The sequence below is a fragment of the Bombus pyrosoma genome, linkage group LG8 (assembly GCF_014825855.1).
Source record: "Bombus pyrosoma isolate SC7728 linkage group LG8, ASM1482585v1, whole genome shotgun sequence".
Classification (NCBI taxonomy): domain Eukaryota; kingdom Metazoa; phylum Arthropoda; class Insecta; order Hymenoptera; family Apidae; genus Bombus; species Bombus pyrosoma.
The window spans coordinates 4,989,453-5,014,707 of record NC_057777.1 but is presented as its reverse complement, the minus strand read 5'-3'; the positions used below and the strand labels follow the sequence as shown (position 1 = coordinate 5,014,707).

Sequence of the window (25,255 nt, the reverse complement as noted above, 5' to 3'; positions counted from 1 at the left end):
TTTTGCAATTTTATGTTAACTAGAATAATCAGATAACTTATAATTTGCAAAACTTACTTTGCAAACTTTTTTGTTTTGTTATATTGAATTTCTCTTTTATAATGCAAAAGAAATTATTGATATAGGTATATATTGTGACTTGTTACTCGTAAAATTTAACTAATAATAATTTTAGTAAACTGACGAAGTTCAAGTTGGGTTCTAGAAAATTCTGCGATTCCATGTCTTTTTCCTGATGATTGCATTAATGTATAAACATGAGTGTTTATATACATATAAATATGAGATTATCCCATTTGAAAAGTCACACAATATCGTAGCCAAGCAAGTTTAAAGATTGAGTAATCCCCTTTATGTATATACTTATCACAAAAATTGAATGGCCATGAAAAATATTCCCAGAACAACTTTCGTTTAATTCGTTATGTAGGTCTCATTTCAACAGATTTCAAGGACAAAAATAATTGTAAGAATAACATGCTATTATATTTGTCATCACGGCAATTTCCTTAAAGTCTCAAAACATGTTATTATCTTTTAATTGGTTTATAATCCTCATTAATTTAAGAAAACTACTTTTGATCTTTTATTTATATTGTAAAGATGAAAATTGTTTGCAACCATTTTCTACAACAAAATTGAAGATCATTTACAGCGTATGTGATGGAAGATGGAGACAACTACGACGCAAATTGCTCTCTTTTGTTTGCTTGAATACTTCTTATAACGAATACCGGATATTATATTTGTAAGGCACTGATTTTCAGTTCACCTACGTGAACGTGAATCATATAATCCCAATTCATCTACGCAACAATGTTTCTTGCAGTTGAATAAAGCGCAATTCTTCATCTTTTTTTTCTGCTTCAATTTGTTTTTTTCAACTTGACTTTTTGTTACCTCAACATTACTTTAATCTTTTACATTAATTTTTAATAAACAAAATAAAATTTTATTTTTGTAATACAATATTTTAAGATTACTTTCAATGAAAATTAAGTATATTTTCATGCTAAGTCAATATCATTTATATGATTATACTGAATCTCTTCTTCGATTTGTTCAATTTTTTCAACTCGGTATCCATCGTGACGCGTATCGTTTTCTTCTTTCTTAGAATATTCTCCCAATTAAACGAATGCTGAAACGGATGCTTCTGTAAATCAGCTAACACTTTAGCTTGCGTTTCCATAAAATGGTAAATGATCTCTTCATTCGGGTCAATTCGTTGCATTTCCTTAAAATTCATTAGAGAAAGGATCATAAATGAAAAAAGATCATAATTAAAATACGATAAGGACATCCTCTAATATTAATCGATCAATCATAGTATACAGTGGCTGACGAAACCATTTGAACATTTATCATACAAAACTTCTATATCCATGTTGTATGTAAAATATTTTGAAACATTAGCACTGTAATAAGACATAACTATCATGATTATACTGATCAAATTTGAAACTTAAGTTTCCTGTAATATATTGTACAAGTGTTCCAGTACTTTCATCAGAAAAATTAGACGCGATATAAGGTACACAACAATGACCAATAATAAAGAACAATAGTAATAATAATGAAAGTCATATAAATGCTCGGGAAGCTCTCTTTAAAATATTTAAGTGTATTGTATTCAACATCTTTTTTCTTGTAACGATGTAATAATGATACAATGATTATACAATAAGATGAAACGAGATGAATAAATTTGTGACGTTGTGATATAGTGCGTTAAGTTATTATTGACCTTCTGATGATTCTCCATAGGCAAATTAGATCAGTTATATCTAAGCTTACCTTTTTTAGTATTCTAAACTATTAAAAATTTAAAAAAAGATTCTGAGATTCTGAGATCCTTTACTACAGTTAATCGCATCTGGTAAAATTACTCTGTTAATCCGCGTTAATCGTGTGTTCTTCGAATCATTTTTGATGAAAAAATTCAGAGATAAAATTTTTTAGTAATTTGCCTATAGAATCTGCTTATGGAGGGATTATCATAGAATTTTCTATTATATTTTTCAAACTATAATCCGACTTTCGTCATTCCATTTACCATCATTTCCTCTTCGAGTATAGTGTCCTCCACAGTAACTGGTTTATCGATCTTTCCTGGCACTGGCGCCACGGAAATTCTCTTGGTTTCTGGTTGATGTTTAGGGAAGAAAAGGTTTTTGGTGTGCTCAAAAATACTTTCTTGCATTTTTAATGTCTGCCGTAATTTTTTTTTCTTTCTTTCTGCATTCTGCCGTAATCTTAGAATAGGTTCACGCTGCCTTTCGAGGTCGTCTTTCTTTAAACCTTTCTTCTCCAGAAGCACTTGCTGCATGTGCATCAACTCCCTTGTTTTCCATCTTTCGCGTGATTCTTCAATCATTTCCCATGTTTTCTAAAAATTTGTTCCAATTAACGATCAAATAACAGTTTAAATTCTTCTTCTTATTATTATTACATTAAAAAGAAGTCCGGTTCTATAAACTGATCTTTTTCTTTTAGTAATATTAGTTTATCGAAAAGAAACATACTAAGCCTTTTTTTAGAGGCTCTACTAAAGGTCCAGCTTCCATTGTTTTAGAGGTGACTGCTTTCTCTTCTTCCTCTTGCTTCTTCCTCTCTGTTTTTCTTTGTTTTTCTTCGATTTCCTTATAAGCCGTTTGTGTCCATCTCTCTAACCATTCTTTACAGCTCTTTACCTGGAATTACCCGTCCGAATGGATTAATAACCCATTCAAAGCTAATGAGTATGCCATGAGAAAAGAATTGTAATTGTATTCTAAAGATGAAAAAATTATTCTGAAGAAGTTGAAGAATTAAAATATTACAATCCTGAAAAATTATATAATACAAAGATAATAGTGAATTAAAATAAAATAGTACAAAAAGAATAAGTGAAAATAAAGATTTGCGTTGTTTAGACATAGTATAGAAAATGAGCAATCCAGTAGTTTGGTCAATTTATATCGTGGCGTTGATAGATTAAATTAAGTTTCAAATATCATTTCATTTTTTACAAATTTACCCTTTTAACTTGGCGTTCGATAAAATTACTCATCCATTCTACACAAGCGGTGTCCCTCTTGAAAAAAACATCGGGAGCGAGAAACATCCTTAAGATACCATTGAAATCGCAAAATCCTACGCATTGTGGAGTCAAATATAATTCGTGTGTGTATATCCCTGTAATTATGCGACCTGACAGACTCTGCATGACGCATGGTTCTTCTGTTTTTACCATGAAATCCCATAATTCGACGGTACCATCTAATCGTGTTAGAATTACTATCGTGGGGCGATAACTACCCCAAGAAATAGCAGTGAGGCTATATAAAAGGATAAATTATTTTTTTGTATATAAAAGTAAAGGAAAAGAAAGTGATAAGTTACATTTTCTTTTACAGGGGAGCAGTTTTAAAAGTCAATACAAGATGACTATTCATGTTGTATACTAATGTCTTACTAGTATGTTTGTACCAAATATCTCATAGCTTTTATATACATTTCTAGATTAGGTTCAATATAATCAAGACATTCGTGTCTCATTATAATGTTAATGAAATGTCGAAATGTTTTATATAATACATACAACATATACATATAAATGTTTTCTAACTGTACAAATACTTCCAAGAGCTAATATATTCGAGAGATATTATATTTTGAGAGCATTATAATTATAATGAAATGTTTTAAAAATCCGAAATGTACCTAACTTGTGATTTCTTCCAAAATAACGGTATACCAATATCCTCCTTCCAAATAGCGAATATTTTGCCACCTATGGTTGCAAGCCACGATCTATTTAGCTTAGATCTAACAGAATGTGTTATAGGACCATCGTGTATTCTTTTAAACCAACACCATCGACATATTTCTGTATTAATATTTAAATCTGTTGTGAAATCGTATCCTTCCCACGTGATGCAACCAAAATCACCTAGAAAATCAAATGTAGTTAAATTAAAATTAAATTAATGATTTAAAAATATACAAGGCGTTTGATTTATCTTGTATTGCTTAATATTTTACAATTATTTTATATACAAAAAATTGTACTAAGACAATGAAATTTAAGATAAACCTGTGTAGCAAAAATAAATATAATATATAATTAATATACATAAATACCTTATATAATTAAAAATGGAAATATTCATTTTGAATACTGATTCTAGAAGGACAAAATACCTACTTTTTCTTTTTATAAATTGTTTTTTATACCTTCAACAGTACCAACATGTATCATCGGTTTCATCATATAATCTGGTTTCTTGATAACATTTTCAAAATACCTCCGGATAGTTACATCTTGCGTTGATGGAACAACGCCAGTGCGTTTTTTCATAAATTTCGGTGCATACATGCTCATAGTAGTTATTACTACGTTTCGACTTTCGTTTGGATGTTGGATTGTTAAGACATAATAGGGCTTGAAAATACGGTCCAGTACTTTAAACGGAGATATCGACTTTGCCAATGCTTCTGGTCTCATTACGGTCCCTTTCCTTTTCTCCTTTTTCTCCTTCTTATACATCTGCCATCTTATAATAAATAATAATTTCTGATTAACTCGCTAGTAAAGATTAATTCAATAAGAAACTGTAAACCATATTTTAATCTTCGATTAATTCCTTCCTTTTTATTTAATTTCTGAAAGTGCATAATCGTGAACGAATAAACTTTTCTGATCGAAGCTAAAAAAGATATAAAACAGATGAAAATGATGACTTATTAAAAAACAAAATTCATTATATATTTATGTAACAAAATAAAATAATAAGGGATAACGTTTAATTCCTAAAGAACCTTCATTTTAATTTAATTAGTTTATATTTAATGGCAAATACTTGCACTTTAAGTAAATCGTATTCTAGTTTCTGAATGTGTAATCTCCTTTTCTCTCTAATAATATTGATCTCAAAGTTCAAATAAACATACATTTTTTATAATGATAAAAAAAGCTGAAAGATTATTTGTTTATCGCTAAAAATTGTATATCAATTCGATATTAAAAAATATATAAAAACTCGATATTAACTTCTGTAATCTAATTATAACGAAAACTTTTAGATGTTTTCTATATTTTACATATCTTAGTTTTTAAGTATTTTTGAAATGTTCAAAGAGTGCTAGTATTTACGTACTCGTGCTAGGGTCAAAGTACTCTAAAATATTAAATTAATTATGACATCCTCACAATATGTATAATAAGTAACGAATCGAATTTACTTTGAAAAAAGACCAACTTTTCATCTAACTTCAAGTTCCAGAAAGCGATCGTACCATCCTCGCTTGCAGTCACAAATTGCGACGATAAATCATTGACACTAGTGTCTTCTGGCAACGATGTGATTCTGCCACTGGAATCAAGCTGATCGTACGAAGAAATCCATATAATCTGAGTCACAGCCGCCTTCTGGCTCTCTTTCAACGAGGACATTGCAGTAGGTCTGATTACGGACGTTCCAATTACTTCCTGCATCCACATGGTCAAAGTCTTTATCGCAATTCTATGCTTGATTTGAGCAGCTGTATACACAATTACCGCTTCCACTTTCTCAATTTTACCTGGGATATGCCATAGTACTATCTGTAATAGTTTAAACACGGTATTTTATAAACATAAAATATTAAAATTATTAGTAATTGAGGACATTAAATACGAAGATCGTAAAAAGAAAATCTGATAAGTACATTTTTATTGATTTTTTTCATTTTAATATTAAATTATAATTATAATATATATAATATATATAATATAAGTATAATATAATTATAATTATAATATAATATAATATAATTATAATTATAATTATAGTATTGTACATTAAATATTGTTATGAAATACTCATATTTTTCAATAATAGTCTTTTTAGCACTTTAGATTATTAATACTTAACTGGCCATTTGCGCAACCACCTACGATCAGATTTCCATCTAGTGGACTCACAGCTACAGATGTCACTTCCCTTGGACATTCAAGAACCAATTTTGGTGTCAAACGATCGTTGAACGACCATACGAGAACAAAATTATTGTCGCAAGCCTTAACTACCTGGGACGGAAAATTCGAGATTTACTATCTTAAAAATTTAAGAAATCTAGGAAATTGGAAGAAAGACATCTTTTTTGTAGATTCACCTCTTCGTTCGATTTAGGTCCAATTAGATGTTGACTCTTTGAGTAGCTCGTATAGGCAGCAAACGCTATACCAGTCCATAATGGATGCCAGCAAAGGTCATTGATGACTTTATTAGCCACGTGCTGTTCGTCGTGAAAGCTCAAGTGTTCCTCATAACTTACAGGTATCGGCCACTGTGTGTCTCTTATATTCCTCACCAAATTGCCATAATCGTTCGTGTAAATGTCCCAAGTAGCATTTAACAACAACTACAATAGTATAAAGACGAGAATAGACGAGTTATGTTACACATTATATATTATTATTAGATTGAAAAAAAACTAACTTGATCGCACACATAGTCGCTGAAACGATGAAGGAAGCTCCTCAAAGATTCTACTTTATCTGGCGTAAATTTCGATATATCCGGAGACTTATATTCATATCTGTACTGAACCCAACAATTTGTAAGTACCGAAAGAGCCGTTTGAGTTTCCACATCTCGAACATCCGGAGTAACCTGAATCGTATTGCTTAACAGTTTACGTGGAATATTTTCAAAGATTTGACGGTAAGGGAGAAGTTCGATGTATCCATCTCTAACATCGTCTACTTTTCTATCTTCGAATTGGAATGATGCATTGAATATATCTGCTGTTCCTATTACCTAAAATGAACCGATGATGTGCGCAATACTATTATCCAAAAGTGAACATTTACTTATTTTTAACAGAATGTAATATAATTGCAAAATTATCAAAAAAAACATTCAGGACGATTTTATCTTAAATATCGTAAAATATTACATTATATATATATATAATTATATACCATAGATTCCCTATATATGTATAGTAAAAGTCCATTTCATTCTCCAAAAATATATTAATAAAAAGTGACACGTTTGTTACAAAAAAATCTTTCCTCCATTCTAGTATTGCCTACATAGTAAAAGTACTTTCATTCATTCCCTTATTTCGCCTTCCACTTTTTTACCTCGATCTCTAACAGCGGTCTAGTATTCTTAACGATGGACGCCTCGATCTCTACACTGCTGTTAAATTCCTGCCATTTCCCTAACGGTTTATAGACGGCGTTCCTCACACGATTTTCATGTTCCTCTCTTTGTTTCTGAATTTGTTCGACCACAGCATCTCGACCGTCCTCCGTCAAGCATATGTAGAACTGACCTTCTTCGGTTAACGATGGAACATAACCGATTAGTATCTTCGAATTCGGAAACATTCGAATCTCGTTTTTTATTGGCAGGAAATCGCTACTGTCTTCGTGGAGATCTATATTGTCTTCAATGATCTCTTTCCGAACGTATACCCAAGGATACTCGGTGCTAACGTTTTCTCCTATGACACAGCCAACTACCTTTTGCGTTAGAGGCGACAAATTGATCCTTGCTATACCTGATGCGCCCTGAACAAGAACGTACTACTTAATAGGTTGTTTATTTGATCTAGAAAAGACCAGTGATCGAATAAGAACATAATTGAGGAGTTTTTTGGGCGGAAGAACCAATAAAACAATATAAATAAATAAAATGACATTGATTTGGATTACTAGTGAAACAGAATAGCGAATTTCTTTCGGTGGTTCGGGTACATAATCCACCGAAGCAAGACGTAGAAGATCGCTGGTTGATGGACCGGAAGCGGAATAAGAATCTAAATCGAAAATCGTTCTTCGTCTTTCTTTTAATGTACTTATGTCCAAGCGTACTGTTTCCTTTGCTTCCTTTTCCCAATCTATGGTTTCGCTAGAAATAGCTTCACAGAAAATTCTAATTAATTATATTTATAACGTTTCATAAAATTAATTAGTTATGGTTAGTTAAAGAGTTTACTATTGATTGACAAAATGGAAACTAACACTTTACTGCTTCCGTCCAGTCCTTTTCATATTTAGGCATGTATCCATAATCTTCAGCTTCGGAATAATCGTCATCATACATGGCATCTTCTGCTAACGCAGAATATTCCCTTTTCCTTGATCCTTCAACTGTACTTTCATATTCTCCCTGTTCAGTTTCTTCATTTTGAAGAATTTTGTCATCTTGATTAGGTTGCTCATCTTGTTTCTCTTTTTCTTCATTATGAGGCCCATGTTCATCAGCCATTATATTTCAGTTAATTATGCGAGAATAGTAGAAAAATGATATAAATAATATTAAATTATTTAAACACGTTAAACAGAAATTTGTACATATATTTCTGTCACACGTGATGTTGTCGACTATGCTATGACAAGAATCTGTCAAATATGTATGTATTGTATTCGATTTATAATCGTACCACGAACGAGGTACTGAACGAGACGTGAGATCTTAATATTGGTATACGAATACCTCTACAATACTTGTTCCTCCTATTACAGAGCATACACTGTTTTTACATGTATCAATCAATTAATCTTTGGCAAACGATGCCAAGCTAAGGACTACGCTATTTGTACTCCAATTTAGGCCTCAATAAATTCTGTTCTTTCTTTTATTTAAGCTGTAGAAATATAGAATTTTATGTTTTTTTGGAATTTCATAGGAAAATTTACTTTCAATTTAAACATTGATTAGATATGTATAACCATCGATTAGTCAATATATGTATTTGACTTTATCGACTACCGGTAACTTTTTTTTAAATTTTAAGTTATAAAATGTATATATACGTATATAAATATAAACATATACATATATACATATAAAAACATATTTCGCAACAAGTAAATAATTTGATAACAAATCTAATATACCTTTAAGATACAATCGAATAATAATTCCGTTACATCTTACATTGCATTTTAAAATATGTATGTACATTAAATTCCGCCAATGTGTTTAAAAAATTCACATTTTACTCCATCAAATTAGAATTTAAATATTCTTTATATAATTATTAATATCTTATCTTAAATAATGTGATGGTAGTATGTAATATGCTATAAAATAATCCAATATTTTACAATATAATATAATATGATAAATACTATATGGTTATAGTAGCATGTATGTATGACCATGTGTGAAAGTAACTATGACTCGTCGTAGTGTGCGTATGAGTAATACACTAGTGAAATGACTCCAGTGAGAGCGTGAGAGAGAATCAGTAACAGTTTCAACAACGCGTCTCGCTTAGGAGTAGGTTCTCGTATGTTGCTCTCTGAAAGGGCAATGATACGATGAATACTATCAGGTGTTTTGTGTTCGTTTTCGCAATTGCAAGTAATTCATTCACCTCTGCGTGTAAGTACATATTATTATTAACTGTATGACATTTTTCCTCCGTAAGAGAAATAATTTTCCTAAAGATGATTCAATGCAGCCAAGCCCATTTTACAACATGGCGTAGTAGAGAATTAATGTATGATAAACTTATTGAAAAACGAGCAACTTTTGTTTCTAATTCAATCAATCCATGAACCTATTCAACTTAAGAATTGATATTCTTTAAAACTTGAGAAATGAATTGCATTATGATCATACATTTATTGTTCCCTAATGTATGAATGTACATATATTGTTAGAGAAGCATGATATTTTATACTGATTACATAAAATGAAATTTTTTAATCCTATTATTAAAAATTGATAGGTATTTTGTATTATATAAAATGAAGGTATTATATTGAATTTATAATTGTTAAGAAATTACTTTAACGATATTTGATATGTTGATGTATATTATATTATTAATTTAAATGTAATTTTTAATTAGATGATGAATGTAACGATCCACTTTTGGACAGAGCTCACTTAACAGCTACCACATCATTACCTAACAGAGGTCCAAAAAATGCCAGGCTTAATGGTAAAGCTTTTCTAATTTTTTTGTTATATTATATATTGCATTTTCCCTTAGTTATATTGTTCAATAACATTTCTTATGTTATCTTCTTGTACAAGTTTAGAGACATTTGATAATTTGTAGTTTGTTGCTTGCTATCTATATATTATATTTTGAAAACGTATGTGATGATGTATACCTGTTACTAAGATTGCTTTTCTTTGTCTATATTTAATATTAAGTTTAATAGCAATGCAGGTAGTGTATTATCCACATATTATGTATCTGTATATTTAAGTTTAGATATGAAATTTTATTTGTTTGAAAAGACTTAAAACTTAAAGAAATGCTATTCTCATCGACACCCACATACATTAGCCAATTAAAAGAACTCCAGACCTGAATTAGGTAAAATGAACTCACTGACTCATTGCAGAGTTATTCTGTGCATCTGATTTCTTCTGAAGCAACAAGCACTAGTCACACAAATGATCATTATTAATAATTAATTAATAATCCTTTAATGAATACTTTATCAATTAGAAATAAATATTGTTATTTATTAGAAAAGTAATCCAATGTCTTATGTCTATTTGCTCCAGGTGGATGCTAAAGAGTAGCCTGGTTTTTTAAAAGACAAGAGCCTTTAAAAAAAGCAGTGCTTTAATAAAACAGAAGCAAATAACAGTTTGCAGAACTTTAACCTGATTATAAATCAGAGTTAAAATTAATATTAGTAAACATGTTTCAAAGTATTCGGTGGGCATTCAATTGGAAGGAATGGAATCCCAGTGAAAAGGACTTTGCTTATGCTATTTCTTGCATACAGTTAGAAGAGAAACAAAGATTAGCCAGATTTGTGTTTCGTAAAGATATTAGGGCTTCTCTTGCAGGTAGATTAATGATGAGAAAATTTGTTAATGAGTATGAACATATTCCATACTCTGCTATAGTATTTGCAAGAGATGCATATAATAAACCTATTTTAAAAAATGTTTCCTCAAACTTGTCTTTTAATATATCTCATCACGGTAATTATACAGTTTTAGCAGGTGAGACGAGGAATATAAACTTAGGAATAGATGTAATGAAATTTGAATATACTGGTGGTAAGCAATTGCCTGAATTTTTCCGTATAATGAATAGAAATTTTTCACCTTTAGAATGGGAAGAAATAAATATGTCTTCTAACGATTTTGATAAAATTAGTATGTTCTGCAGGCATTGGGCATTGAAAGAAAGTTATGTGAAAGCTATAGGTAAAGGTATTACGATTGATTTTAGATCAATGTCTTTTAAAACTAATTCAGAACTCATGGAAAATTCTGTTACAACTGATACTGTTTTATACATAAATGATGTAAAACAAGATTGGTTGTTTGAGGAAACATTATTGAATTCCCAACACTGTGTTGCTATAGCTTTGCAAAAAAATGGAAAAGCACCAAACTCGCAAAAGAAAATATTTGAATATGTAAACAGTGATACACTCTTAGCAAATGCTATTCCATTATTTTCACAAGATCCTAAATATACAGAAGAATATTTCAAAAAAAAGGAACATCCATAACTTTAAATTTTATATATTGTTACATTAGTTTCTTGTGAGTAATGCTTTTATGTATGCGTAATAAAGATGTACAGATATAACGGTTGCATTTAGTTAGTGAATTTAATAAATATAGTTAGAAATATGTGTCCAAATTTTATTTTACCTCCTTATAAAATTCATAGTTTCGTATGTACACTTAAACATTCACATAAATGTATCAAATTATTTACTATTAAATTAAGTACAAAATTTGAAAAATTTAAGATTTTTGAAAGAATACAGTTTTTTACAGGATATTGAAATTAATTATAAATTTCAATTTAAAAACTACAAAATGCAATAAAAAATTTTAAATTCATTTATTTTATGTGCATACAATACACAAACCTGTTACTTTTACACATTTCCTCTCTTTTGCTTGGGAAAGGGAGTTTTCCATAAATAACACATAACGTATATACTTCCAACTTATACATATGTATTTCTTTTAAATGATATTGCTTTCAACTATTTTAATACACATCTTTGAAAGGTATAACTTAAGTATTACTTGTATTTTTCAGCTATGAATATATTTAGTTATGTTATAATTATCTCAAATTCATTACATGATAATTATAGTAGTATTTAATTCTCTGATAACTCTACTTTATTAAATATGACTGCTTCCTTAAGTTCATTTTGAGTTGCATGCATGCGTATATGTTGTGGCGTAGGCGGAAGCGCATGGACGGCTAGCAGTTCAGACTTTGGTCAGTACCTTATAATCGACCTGGGTCAAATAATGAACATCACAGCTGTGGAGACCCAGGGACGAGCAGTACAAAATGAGTATGTTATGGAATATGTTATCAGTTATGGTACAAATGGCCTGGACTACGTTGATTACAAAGAAGAAGATGGTAATGTTAAGGTAAACTAAACCTATACAATTTTTGACTCAGTGTCTGTGCTAATATAGCCATAATCCATGAGCAGATTTGTTGAAAAGGTATATTGCACTTAGTAACTAATATTAACTAATGACTAACAAAACTCATAGCACTGTGATAATGCAAAAGACTGGGTTTTTGAAATTGAGTATGATATTAGTTAAGTATCTTTAGCATGAATGAATTAACGAATGAATTTCCATAACATTGTATCATAAAAACTTCTACGTAGGTAGATACTATTTGCATGTTTAACACAACACTGTTAGTATGCTTCTTCATTTGTACAAATGAATACACAACAGCTATATCTTTTTCATGCATTTCATACTGAATTTCTGAATGATGTAAATATTATTATGAAAAATAGAATTTTATGTGTTATAATATAAAATGTTTATTAAAATAATTATTTATTAAAATGTAAACACAAATGATAATCATTATGTTACCATTTTCCAATGACTCATAACACTTTCTTTCTCTTACTTAACTGCTTTGCTTCTACTCTTTTCCTTTTACACATGGACATGGGGCTGGGCTTTGCAGGAGGTTCTACGTGGTCACCAGAGCTTAGCAGTTATGATCAACATCTTACTGTGGAACTGGGGGACAGATATGAGATACGCAGCATAGCTACACGAGGTCGTGCACATACTAATGAATATGTGACAGAGTATATTGTCCAATACTCTGATGATGGGCAAGCCTGGGCCAGTTATGAAAGCCAGGATGGTGTAGATGAGGTATTAATAGAGATATTGACTATAAAGAAACGTAGAACTTTTCTGTACAGAATCATTTTTATCTTTTGCTCCAAGATATGATATACTTGCTACAATATTGTACATATGTAATATAACATTTATATGTTATACATAGCAACGTATTTTTCAGTAAAAGAATTATTTCATTATTTCTAAAATTATATATTTTCAGTGAGAAATACATAGCAGAAGTGCTCTCTTTTTATTGGTGGAGGCACAATGGGAGCTATGATTCTGCTTTTATATGTTAATAATTTCTTAAATCTCACATGTTTTAAAAAATTAAAAAATATGATTTCCTTAATTTCTAATAAATGCTCAAACATATAGCTTGAAGATCTTTTTTCTATTTGTGAGGATTTTTTCTTAACTCGAATCTATTAAACACTATACATATATATAATTATTTTAATAATTTACATTTTTTACATGATACTTTCAATAGAATGTTTAACATTTGCTTTCATGCTTCTGCACTTATAAATAACAATGCTATACTAACATAACTATAGATAAAAGCATGCCAAATGTCTACCAACCTATGTTTAATTTATTTATGCATTACAATTTAGGCATAAATGTTGTACTTAAATCAAACATAACCAACTAACAGATTATGTAAATGTTAACAAAAATTCCAGAGCTTTTATATAACATTATACAAAAGAAACACTTTGTTTTTTAAATGATTATAGTAAATTTAACAAAGATTGCATTTCATTATTAAATAAGGATATACGTCTTCTTTCTTTCCTTATAGATGTTTAAAGGCAACATAGATGGTGATACTATAAAACTTAATAAATTTGAAGTACCAATTATTGCACAATGGATAAGAATAAACCCAACCCGATGGCGGGATAGAATATCGTTAAGAATAGAATTGTATGGATGTGGTTATGGTAAGCAATGACATACTTTTAAGAGGAAGTTGTGAATTTTATTGAGAAAATTAGCGACATTCCATGATGACTTTTTTCAAGAAAAACATGAAACCATACAAAACCATAATTTCACTACAATATGGAAAATCTACATAAATCAGAAATTGACACATTTTTACAGTTAACAAAGTAATATTTTAAAGAATTATCCCTTTTTCTAAGATAATAATTACTTTCTCATACCAAAAAATTAAAATAATAGTGTGGTTCCTATTTTCGCAGTGAATAATTCTCTTGAAAAAATGTTTTAAGGATGACTAAATTTTAGTCTTCCAAATCAAGAAATTCTCTTAATGTGCCAAAGTCTTTACTTAACTAATTTTTTCTTTTTGTAGTGTCCGACATTCTTTCCTTCAATGGTTCATCTCTTTTACGGTATGATTTATTGAGGGAACCAATAGAAACTGACAGACATTTTATACGTTTCCGGTTCAAAACGAACAATGCAGATGGTATTTTAATGTACTCTCGCGGGACACAAGGGGATTACATAGCTTTACAATTAAAAGACAACAGAATGATATTAAATATAGATTTGGGATCTGATATCATGACTAGTTTGTCTGTTGGTAGCCTTTTGGATGATAATATGTGGCACGATGTTCTAATATCGCGTAACAGGAAGAATATCTCATTCTCTGTAGATAGGGTATTAATTAGGGGAAGAATAAAAGGAGAGTTTCATAGACTGGATTTAAATAGAGCAGTAAGTAGCTAAATAATGTATAATATCTTTTATTACATTTCCAAATCTATAATATTAATTAATTGAAATACCTTCACCAGTTATATATAGGTGGTGTACCTAACAAACAAGATGGATTGGTAGTCAATCAAAATTTTACAGGGTGTATAGAAAATTTTTATCTAAATGCGACTAGCATTATTCACGATTTAAAGGAAACAGGAATTACCGGGGAGAATCTAAGATATTACAAAGTGAATACGCTTTATAGCTGTCCAGAACCACCTATAATCCCTGTAACATTTTTAACTCATGGCTCATATGCCAGACTTAAAGGATACGAGGGAGTATCTTCTTTGAATGCTTCCCTCACTTTTAGGACATACGAAGATAGAGGAATTATTTTATATCATCAATTTACTTCACCTGGTTTCGTAAAGGTTTGTAAATTTATTTTCAGAAGATGAAGATTTTCTGTACCAAATACATGTTAATAATGTTTTATATTGTATATATTAGCTATTTTTGGAGGATGGTAGATTGAAAGTTGATATTCAAACGAAAGGAAGTCCTCTAGTAACTTTAGACAATTTCGATGAAAAGTTCAATGACGGAAAATGGCACCAAGTTATATTAACAATTTCAAAGAATAACCTTATCCTAAATGTCGATGGAACACCTATGAGGACGAGACGTATATTAGATATGATCACAGGACCTGTTTACATGATTGGTGGTATGACAGGGATAGAGAGTAACCGCGGTTTCGTTGGTTGTATGAGAATGATTAGTATCGATGGCAACTATAAGCTACCAACTGACTGGAAGGAAGAGGAATACTGTTGCAAGAACGAAATTGTCTTTGATGCATGTCAAATGATGGATCGTTGCAATCCAAATCCGTGCAAACATTCTGGTGTATGTCGTCAAAATTCTGATGAATTCTTCTGTGATTGTGCCAATACAGGATATACAGGAGCTGTATGTCACACTTCCTTGAATCCTCTATCATGCGAAGCATATAAAAACATAAACTCAGTCAGTCAACGAGCAGATATCAAAATAGACGTTGATGGAAGCGGTCCTTTGAAACCATTCCCGGTAGTTTGTGAATTCTATACAGACGGACGTGTGAGAACTATTTTGCGACATAACAATGAACGCATTACACCTGTGGATGGATTCCAAGAGCCGGGTAGTTTTGAACAAGATATCATTTACGATGCGGACATGGATCAAATCGAAGCTCTTCTTAATCGATCCACGAATTGTAGACAAAGGATCAGTTATGAATGTAGACTTTCTAAACTGTTCAATTCTCCAGGTAATTATTTATTAATCTATTAACAGAGATTTAAATGTATGATTTTCGTTAAAGATTATATATTTTGTATTTGAATAACATAATATAATGTAATTTTAGTACCGCAAGGAGATTATTTCAGACCAAACTCGTGGTGGGTCAGTAGAAATAATCAGAAAATGGACTACTGGGGAGGAGCATTACCAGGTTCACGTAAATGCGAATGCGGTATACTTGGAAATTGCGCGGATCCTACAAAATGGTGCAATTGTGATGCTGACTTGGATACTATCTTAGAAGACAGCGGAGACATCACTGAAAAGGAATATCTTCCAGTTAAACAATTACGATTTGGTGATACTGGTACACCGGTGGACGATAAAATGGGTCGTTACACGCTTGGGCCACTTATTTGTGAGGGAGATGGTAAGTTTAAAACATTTTCCATGCATTATGCATGTAGACCAGGATATTTAATTTATTTTAAATTGTTTGTAAGGTTCTAATTTACCTTGGTTGATTACCAAGGTAAGGTCAGGTAAGATTCATACCATTTAAAGTAGCTATTTAAAAGATACATTTGCAAACATTTAAATGTGTATCGTATCTTTGTAAGTACATTAGATACTGTAAAATAATAGTAATTAGCATTTTAATTATTATTGATTCCCATCCACTTGTATTAATGCTCAAACTTTTGTAGTCACCTCTATTTATTTGTACTTGAATAACAAAAGTATTGGTAATTATTCAGTATAGAGGAATCAGCTTCAATAATATTTACTTTGATATACATAATATAATATAACATAGAAGTGGTCATCTTTCTGGGTAATATTTTATTCTACAACAAATTTCAAGATTAATGTTATTGGAGCCAATCCCTCTCCCTCCTTAATCTTGTATAATATATCCTATCCTAAATACTATACAAAATAAATAAAACATTTCGTTTTATTGTAGATCTGTTCAAGAACGTAGTAACATTCCGCATCGTTGATGCTACCATCAACCTACCAACCTTTGATATCGGTCATAGCGGTGATATTTATTTCGAGTTTAAAACGACCATCGAAAACGCTGTTATAATTCATAGCAAGGGACCCACAGATTATATAAAGATTTCTATAAATAGTGGAAATCAGATTCAATTCCAGTATTTAGCAGGTAGTGGCCCACTTACGGTCAGTGTACAAACCTCGTACAAATTAGCTGATAATCGATGGCATTCCGTGTCGGTTGAAAGAAATCGTAAGGAAGCTAGAATCGTAATCGATGGAGCGTTAAAGAATGAAGTAAGGGAACCTCCGGGGCCAGTACGAGCGCTTCATCTTACATCGGATCTCGTGGTTGGCGCCACGACAGATTATAGAGATGGTTACGTTGGGTGTATCAGAGCTCTCCTTTTAAATGGTCAGTTGCAAGATCTGAGAAGTTATGCTCGTCAAAGTTTATATGGAATTTCTGAAGGTTGTATGGGTAAATGCGAAAGCAATCCGTGCCTTAACAATGGCACGTGCCATGAAAGATACGATGGATATTCTTGTGACTGTCGATGGACTGCATTTAAAGGTCCAATTTGCGCAGATGGTATGTTTCTCTCCTTGATAAAAATTAACATAAATATTAGATTGTCCGAAAAGTGTCTTTCTTTTATAGACAAGTCTTTTACAACGCATCTTTATACAAATATGAAACCTAATCTGTCGAACGTTGTAATCTTTATCTTGATAGAAAAAAATGGATCATACGTAATTGGATAAAATAATATAAAACGGAAAATGTTATGCATCCTTTATTTCCTTATAAAACGAAAGAAACTTTTCGGACGACCTAATAAATTTTGGGAAATGATAATTCTTTATACCTCGTTCTGTATGATTCTAAAACTATTAAAAATTGGGTATTGAATGTTGTGTATTACATTGAGTTTTAACGTTAAAATTGTTTTATTATAGAAATTGGAGTAAATATGCGTCCAAGTTCAATGATAAAGTACGATTTCATGGGTAGCTGGCGTTCCACTATCTCCGAAAAAATCAGAGTTGGTTTTACAACGACGAATCCTAAAGGATTTTTACTCGGCCTGTTTTCGAACATCTCTGGAGAATATATGACAATTATGGTCTCAAACAGCGGGCATTTGCGTGTCGTTTTTGATTTCGGTTTTGAACGACAAGAAGTTATTTTCCCTAATAAGCATTTCGGTCTGGGACAGTATCACGATGTTAGGGTAGGCAGGAAAGATTCAGGAGCGACACTCATTTTGCAAGTCGATAATTACGAGCCGAAAGAATTCCCCTTTAACATTAAAACCTCAGCCGATGCACAATTTAATAATATACAGTATATGTATATTGGAAGAAACGAATCCATGACAGAAGGTTTTGCTGGTTGCATATCTAGAGTAGAATTTGACGATATTTACCCTTTGAAGTTACTATTCCAGGAAGATGGACCTGGAAATGTTCGTTCTTTGGGTACTCCTCTCACGGAAGATTTCTGTGGCGTGGAACCAATCACGCATCCACCTGATATCGTAGAAACTCGTCCACCACCGCAAGTAGACGAAGAAAAAGTTCGAGCTGCTTACAACGAAACCGACACCGCGATTTTAGGAAGCGTGTTAACAGTCATTATTATAGCATTAGTTATAATGGCAGTACTTATAGGAAGATACATGTCAAGACACAAAGGCGAATATTTGACCCAGGAGGACAAGGGTGCCGAAATAGCACTGGATCCAGACTCAGCGGTAGTTCATTCTGCCACTGGTCATCAAGTTCAAAAAAAGAAAGAATGGTTTATTTAAGTACGAAGTTAGATATTTCGCTATATCGATGCTAGAATATATAGATGAAATTATGCTTATAAGTGCACTTTGAAGTGTCATAACGAAAGATTTTATAGGAAGGATAAAAAGAAACATAATTCTACTGTTTCGATTTACTGAAAACTGTATAAAACTGGAGACTGGTAAACTTAACTAATTAGCACGAACAAATTTATCGAATCCCTTATAATAATGAAAATATTAAAAGATAACTGGATATTAAATATTTTTATTTTATTGATTTTCGTCATAGTAGGCTTATCACAGAAGATAATATAAAAGAAATAATATACAATTATGAGTTCAAATATTACGTTAAAAAGATGTAAGCATGTAGAAATATCTTATTCGTATTAAGTGTACCTTTGATATTTTTTTCTGAATACTTATTAATGTCAATCATCATATAGCTAGGAATAAGAGGTAGTAAAAAATCTTTCGAATTGCAGACTGTTATTACTTTACATTATGAGGTGCATAAATATTTATTATGTACATTGAAATTTAGATTGACCATCGCGATAGAATACTATGTTAGGTTAGATACTTGTTTAACATTTTATTATTTTAAAAATGAGAACAGTTATTTGTTTCTTTTTTACTCTGTTATATCAGAGTTTTTACCTGTTAGCATTAATCGTAAGAACATCAACAAATCAACTGATTTTAAACCCCCTTTAGAAATTTATTGGCTATGCTATTTTTCTATCAATGACAACAAAGTTATTTGTACATATATAAAATATTTCTAAATCTTCAGAAATATTTCATTACATGTAAAATACTTTTTTCTCTCTTTATTTCTGCGAAAAGTGTGTTCTCAGTATTATTTGTAATGCTTACCGTCCAAAGTGCATTTTACTTTTTCTTTATATTTATTTTGTTTACATTTGTTTATTATGTATTTACAGATATTTTATTTCTTTCGTGAAGTGTAACAATCCGAATTCTATACTGTAACTTAACATTAATCTTATCAAAACTAATATTCGTATACTATACGTGTAACAGTGAGAGTGTGCTGTATATATATCATTTTTATACAAAGGAAATGTTTTACTGTAATAATATGCCAGTGTATATTTTATATACTGTATTCAGCAGAACGCATGTGCTGCTAAATAAAGACAAAAAGTCGTGATTATGATTTTGTAACAATAAGTCCTTGATAAAAACTAGTTAGCTGAAGCACGTAGTTTGTAACAACAAAGATTTTGTAGAGTTGCCATAAACTTAATTTTACACTTTCACATATAAACTACGAAAAAGTTAAGTGCGATAAAAGTATCCAACGTTCCTGAAGAACGTAAAATTTTATTTTCTCATAAAATGTAAGATGCTTTAATTTTGTTAGTGAAACTCTTAAAATATAACAATTAACGAAAATACATTGTACATAGTAATAGAATTACATTTTTTAACTGGAATTATAGAAACTATATATGTAAGTGAGAAGGAAGCGAACGAAATATGCGATGGTTATAAAAAACTAATAGTTTAAATATCAGTTTAAAATAATATAATTACAGAAACGAAAAACAATAAAAACACTTCAACGAACGAATCTCATTCATTAATATTTACCACAGAAATAATATGTTTACGATTTTTCAAATTTGTAATTCAAGCAAAATTTTGATGCTAGAAATAGACTTCTTTACGTTAAATCAATAATAATAATAGTATTATTATAAATTTCATATTTATTATGGAAAATTCTTGTTCATAGTAGAAGTCTAATCTATCAGAAATTTGCAAATATTTAAGCTTTTCATTTATTTAGTATAAATTATTATCTATGGATTTTTTTGATTACAAAATATATATTGTACACGTATCCAAACCTCCGTTAACCGATCCTTTCAGCGACCACTGGTAATCGTGTCAATACATAGATAAAATATAAAAATACTTTATATCATAAAATATATAAAACTTACTAATAGAAAAAACAAATTCTTCGGATATAAACACGAATCTACCTTTTTTTCAAGACATATGTATATTAAAAATTAACCGAAGAATATATTTGAAGTCATACATATCGTCATATTATTTTAAATAAACAATTAATTAGATATGATTTGAGTTATTTATGTTACGAACATAGATCTAAGCAAGATTGAGGGAGGATCAAAGTACAATTATATAGTATAAGTATATAGTATATTATTACGCATATATTTGAATATGTATTCAAAACTTTGTTCTAAAATAAAAAAATTTTGTAATATCAACATACGTACATATATAAACATAATAGTACTTCATTATTAATTACTCAAATTAATATAATGCTATCACTTATACTAGCCTCGCTCATTATTTGTTGTTTCATCGTCATCAACTAGATTTTCGGTATCTATTAAGAACGATAAATTTTAAATAAGATTATAATAACAAAAATTACAGCACAAAAATTCATTGCTTATTACCTGAATCATTATCACTGACCACTTGAGGTGAAAGTTTACAACCTTTGGCTAAGTAATGTTTTAATTTACCAACACTGGCCAAAATTAATCCTAAGAATGGAGGTGAAGGTTTTAACGGTCTAGACAAATATTCTGGGTGGAATTGCGTTGCAACATAGTAACTATGCCCTTCCAATTCTGCTATTTCCATACGTAAATTTTCCTCATCATGACCTAACATAAAAGAAAGACAATATATATTAGTTTAATGAACATTAAAATTTGTTAAAGTTACAAATTAGAAAGTGAATGTTAATTTACCTACGAATTTCAATCCAGCTGCTTCTAAATCATTGATATACTTTGGATTAATTTCATATCGATGCCTATGTCTTTCTTCTATAACATTCTTATTGCCATACAGCTGCTCTATATATGAAATAATTCAAAACACTTATGAAAATGAAAATACTTTATGTTACATAACAAATTTTTAAGCAAGAAATTGCTAACTTATGAGAGAATTATTTTCTGTAAATCGAGTGCATCTTTTTCCGAGCCTCATGGTTCCACCCATTTGTTCTGGATTATATTCAGGCATGTCTATAACGAGGGGATGATCAGTTTCTGGATCAATTTCTATACTATTTGCATCCTCTATGCCTAAAACATTTCTTGCGAACTCAACTACCGCCACTTGTAGGCCCAAACAAATACCAAGAAAAGGTTTATCATTTGTTCTACACCATCCACATGCTTCCATTTTTCCCAGCATACCCCTTTTACCAAATCCACCTGGTACTATAACACCACTAAATATAACCCAATTAAGATAAACAAATTTGAAAGAAACAAAATGTTATAAAATAATAATAGAAAGAAAAATAACTTACTTGCTTCTACAAAGTTGATGCCAGGCTTCATGGTATAGTACAGGATCTATTGCTTTTGTATTGTATTCTAAATTATCAGCCTCTATATACTAAAATTATAGTTATACAGATATGACAGTAATCATTATATATAACAATATATTTGATAAGTCAAATTAATATTTAATTTTAATCAAAATAAATGAAAAATAAATAAAATTTAATATTTAATAAAAAGCGGATACTTTACTGTTAACTTGAGTTTGTAGCCAACTTGAATACAAGCATGTTGCAATGCTTTTGTAACTGATGCATAGGAGTCTTCTAATTTTGTATATTTTCCAACTAACGCGATGTTTACTTCTTTTCGTAAATGATCAGTGCGATCCGCCAAATCTCTCCATTTTCGCATAAAATATCGGGGACGTGGCATTCCAATATTCAATTGTAACCTGTCATTTAGGAATTCAATAACACCTTGAGATTCCATCAACAAAGGAACACGATATATAGATGACAAATCATGTATTGTTATCACCTAATGATAATACATCAAAATTTCTATTAGTTTTTTAGCCAATTTTCTTAAAGTTTTATTGAAATGATTAAGGAATATCACCTGTTCAGGAGCAACATGACAAAAATTCGAAATTTTTTCTTTCACACAGTCACCTATTGGTAGTTCAGATCTACAAACTATGAGATCAGGAGACAAACCCAAACCACGTAATTCTCTCACACTGGATTGAGTTGGTTTTGTTTTTGGTTCTCCTGTAGATTTTGGCTAAAAAAACAAGAAATATTCAAGAAACTTATAAAAAAAGAGAAAGTAATATTTGTATTCTTTATATATATATATCTTTGTTTTCTAAACAGGCATAAACGTTATTTATATGTGGTTGTAAATTTTACAAATAATAGGATTAAGAATAAACTACCAAACATATGCTTGGTACTTGGCATGAGTTCAAAGTCAAGGTCTAGGATGAAAAAAGAGAGTTACTTAAATAAAAAGAGTTTCATACTTGTGGCACTAATGATACATGTGCACAACAGAAGTTTTCTTTTTTTACTCTAAATTGAAATTGCCTAAAAGCTTCTACAAAAGGCATTCCTTCAATATCTCCTATGGTTCCACCTAATTCAATAATGCAAACCTGAAATGAATAAAATGTAGATTAATTTTGTATTTTTTTCTTTTCACTTATTTGTAAATGTAATTGTACATCATGAAATTACATCTGGTTTATCACCATCCTTTGTTACAGATTGTTTTGCAACTCTTTCAACCCATTCTTGAATGGCATCTGTTATGTGTGGTATTACTACAAAATAATAATAAGCATTTATTATCAATATGAATTATACATTAACTTTATGTGTCTACAAAAAATGTCTTGCCTTGAACTGTTTTTCCCAAGTAATCGCCATGTCTCTCCTTTGATATTACATGTTGATAAATTTTACCTGTTGTGATATTATTGTCTCTGTGTAAAGTAATATCTAGGAAACGTTCATAGTTTCCTAAATCAAGATCTACCTCTCCACCATCATCCAACACATATACTTCTCCTGAAATGTAAACAATTTTCATGTAATCAAACTAACATCTATAACATAAAATTAATAATATAAAAATAATATAATAATATAAAATAATAATAATATAAAATTAATAATATATTTTTTTTTAAATTAGAGATAATAATAAGAAACTTGAAAACAAATTTCATAATAGTTTAATTGTACACTGAGGAGAAAATGATTAATTAACGTCATATTTATTTAAGTACATTTTAATTCAATAAACTCTTTACATATACAAATAACAAAATTAATAAAACTTTTCTATTAAAATAGACATAGTCAAGTTTATACAATAACAATTTAAGCTTTTACAATTTTTGCAATCGCTATAACTTATTAATCTGAAGCAGCATTCGTACATAATAAGATGCATAAATTTCATTTTGTGTTAAAATTAAAAATGCTGTTAGAAATATAGCACGTGATTATAAAATTGGCGGCAGCAACGTGTAAAATGGCTTCTCACACCACATGGCTGTATAAAATTTTAGATTTTCGCATAAGTGTTTTCGAACATGTCATTCTAATCAGATAAAATATTTAAAAAGAAATAAATGTTTAATAACGTACCGTGTTCGTATGGAGAAAATGTGCCGGCATCGATATTTATATAAGGATCTATCTTGATAGATGTCACATGAATATTGCAATGTTTAAGTATAGTACCAAATGAACTTGCAATAACACCTTTGCCGACTCCGCTGATCACACCACCGGTTACTAAAATATATTTCATATTTTACAAGCGATCTATTCTACGGAGAATATTTGCATCAACTTCTCCATACGCTTCTGTTATTCAAAGTTGTTCGATTTCATTGAGTGATATCTGGATCCAATGGGGACACGCAGCCTACTCTTACTGTTTGTTTGCGATAAGAAGACTAGCCAAAAGAATGCTAATCTGATTGGTTATTTCTGATAGACCTAATAAAATTGTAAAAATAAGTACAGATATTGGCCAAAAATATCACATATACAAATATAATCATATAGCAACGCGTGACAGTCAATGAAAGAGCCGTCCCACATGTTGTACTATTAGTACTATTCACGATCAAGATTTATGTGCTACTTATTTTATTTGAAAAGATGGGAGCGTTATGGCGGGATTTTTAAACGTACAATATAAAATATTCTGAAATTATTATATAGAAACTGAAGCAATGTACTTTTCTAATGTTTATAATTTCCTAGCTTTATAAATCCTTGTACATCGTTTAATCCTTTATTATTAATAATAAGAAAACTTTAATTGAACTGTGTAAAATGTTTCACTTTTTTCTAATAATTGAAGTTGAAACTTTAATTTAAAAAAAACATTAATTAAAGTACTAAAAAAATTAATTTAAAAAGTTGGTAAATCGTGTTAAAATATTATTAAGCTAATATATTTCACAGTATAACTCAAACGATTGATGTCGTTTTTTAAAGAAAAAGTAATTTCTTTATCCTAT

General features: G+C 30.2%; 4 protein-coding genes and 1 long non-coding RNA gene across 10 annotated transcripts; 3 read left to right on the top strand and 2 right to left on the bottom strand.

The window, feature by feature from the left end:
• Positions 1-81: 81 nt before the first annotated feature.
• LOC122569909 (dynein axonemal intermediate chain 3-like) lies at positions 82-8,518 on the bottom strand. Of its 3 annotated transcripts, none has more exons than XM_043731554.1 (13): positions 8,000-8,518; positions 7,691-7,896; positions 7,115-7,546; positions 6,465-6,785; positions 6,139-6,387; positions 5,897-6,052; positions 5,244-5,587; positions 4,219-4,538; positions 3,706-3,934; positions 3,020-3,320; positions 2,526-2,693; positions 2,057-2,389; positions 82-1,237 (listed from the first exon to the last, which is right to left on the bottom strand). In XM_043731554.1, the coding sequence occupies exons 1-13, from the start codon at positions 8,244-8,246 to the stop codon at positions 1,028-1,030; spliced, it is 3,516 nt and encodes a 1,171-aa protein (XP_043587489.1). In that variant the 5' UTR covers positions 8,247-8,518; the 3' UTR covers positions 82-1,027. The 3 variants fall into 3 exon arrangements, with proteins under 3 accessions (XP_043587489.1, XP_043587490.1, XP_043587492.1); XM_043731555.1 differs by having other exon boundaries at positions 83-1,141; XM_043731557.1 differs by lacking the exon at positions 82-1,237 and adding an exon at positions 1,288-1,418 and having other exon boundaries at positions 8,000-8,517.
• On the top strand, positions 6,176-6,886 carry LOC122569916. The gene is made up of 3 exons (XR_006317616.1): positions 6,176-6,302; positions 6,448-6,585; positions 6,660-6,886. It is a non-coding gene; the product is annotated as an uncharacterized LOC122569916 (long non-coding RNA).
• Positions 8,519-9,198: 680 nt separating the features above from the next.
• On the top strand, positions 9,199-20,485 carry LOC122570277 (neurexin-4). 4 transcript variants are annotated; one of them, XM_043732391.1, is made up of 11 exons: positions 9,199-9,368; positions 9,841-9,933; positions 12,943-13,139; positions 13,921-14,062; positions 14,440-14,810; positions 14,891-15,229; positions 15,309-16,113; positions 16,213-16,518; positions 16,592-16,630; positions 17,056-17,682; positions 18,051-20,485. In XM_043732391.1, exons 1-11 carry the CDS (start codon positions 9,305-9,307, stop codon positions 18,902-18,904), a joined length of 3,837 nt encoding a protein of 1,278 aa, XP_043588326.1. In that variant the 5' UTR covers positions 9,199-9,304; the 3' UTR covers positions 18,905-20,485. The 4 variants fall into 4 exon arrangements, with proteins under 4 accessions (XP_043588326.1, XP_043588325.1, XP_043588329.1 ...); XM_043732390.1 differs by lacking the exon at positions 12,943-13,139 and adding an exon at positions 12,178-12,374 and having other exon boundaries at positions 9,201-9,368; XM_043732394.1 differs by lacking the exon at positions 16,592-16,630 and having other exon boundaries at positions 9,201-9,368.
• Positions 9,320-11,603, top strand: LOC122570281 (L-aminoadipate-semialdehyde dehydrogenase-phosphopantetheinyl transferase). The gene is made up of 3 exons (XM_043732401.1): positions 9,320-9,368; positions 9,841-9,933; positions 10,512-11,603. Exon 3 carries the CDS (start codon positions 10,652-10,654, stop codon positions 11,477-11,479), a length of 828 nt encoding a protein of 275 aa, XP_043588336.1. The 5' UTR covers positions 9,320-9,368; positions 9,841-9,933; positions 10,512-10,651; the 3' UTR covers positions 11,480-11,603.
• On the bottom strand, positions 19,489-25,160 carry LOC122570279 (CTP synthase). Its single transcript, XM_043732398.1, has 11 exons — positions 24,369-25,160; positions 23,613-23,783; positions 23,451-23,536; positions 23,237-23,368; positions 22,831-22,995; positions 22,462-22,749; positions 22,233-22,321; positions 21,853-22,151; positions 21,661-21,768; positions 21,361-21,573; positions 19,489-21,287 (listed from the first exon to the last, which is right to left on the bottom strand). Exons 1-11 carry the CDS (start codon positions 24,532-24,534, stop codon positions 21,235-21,237), a joined length of 1,770 nt encoding a protein of 589 aa, XP_043588333.1. The 5' UTR covers positions 24,535-25,160; the 3' UTR covers positions 19,489-21,234.
• Positions 25,161-25,255: the final 95 nt, after the last annotated feature.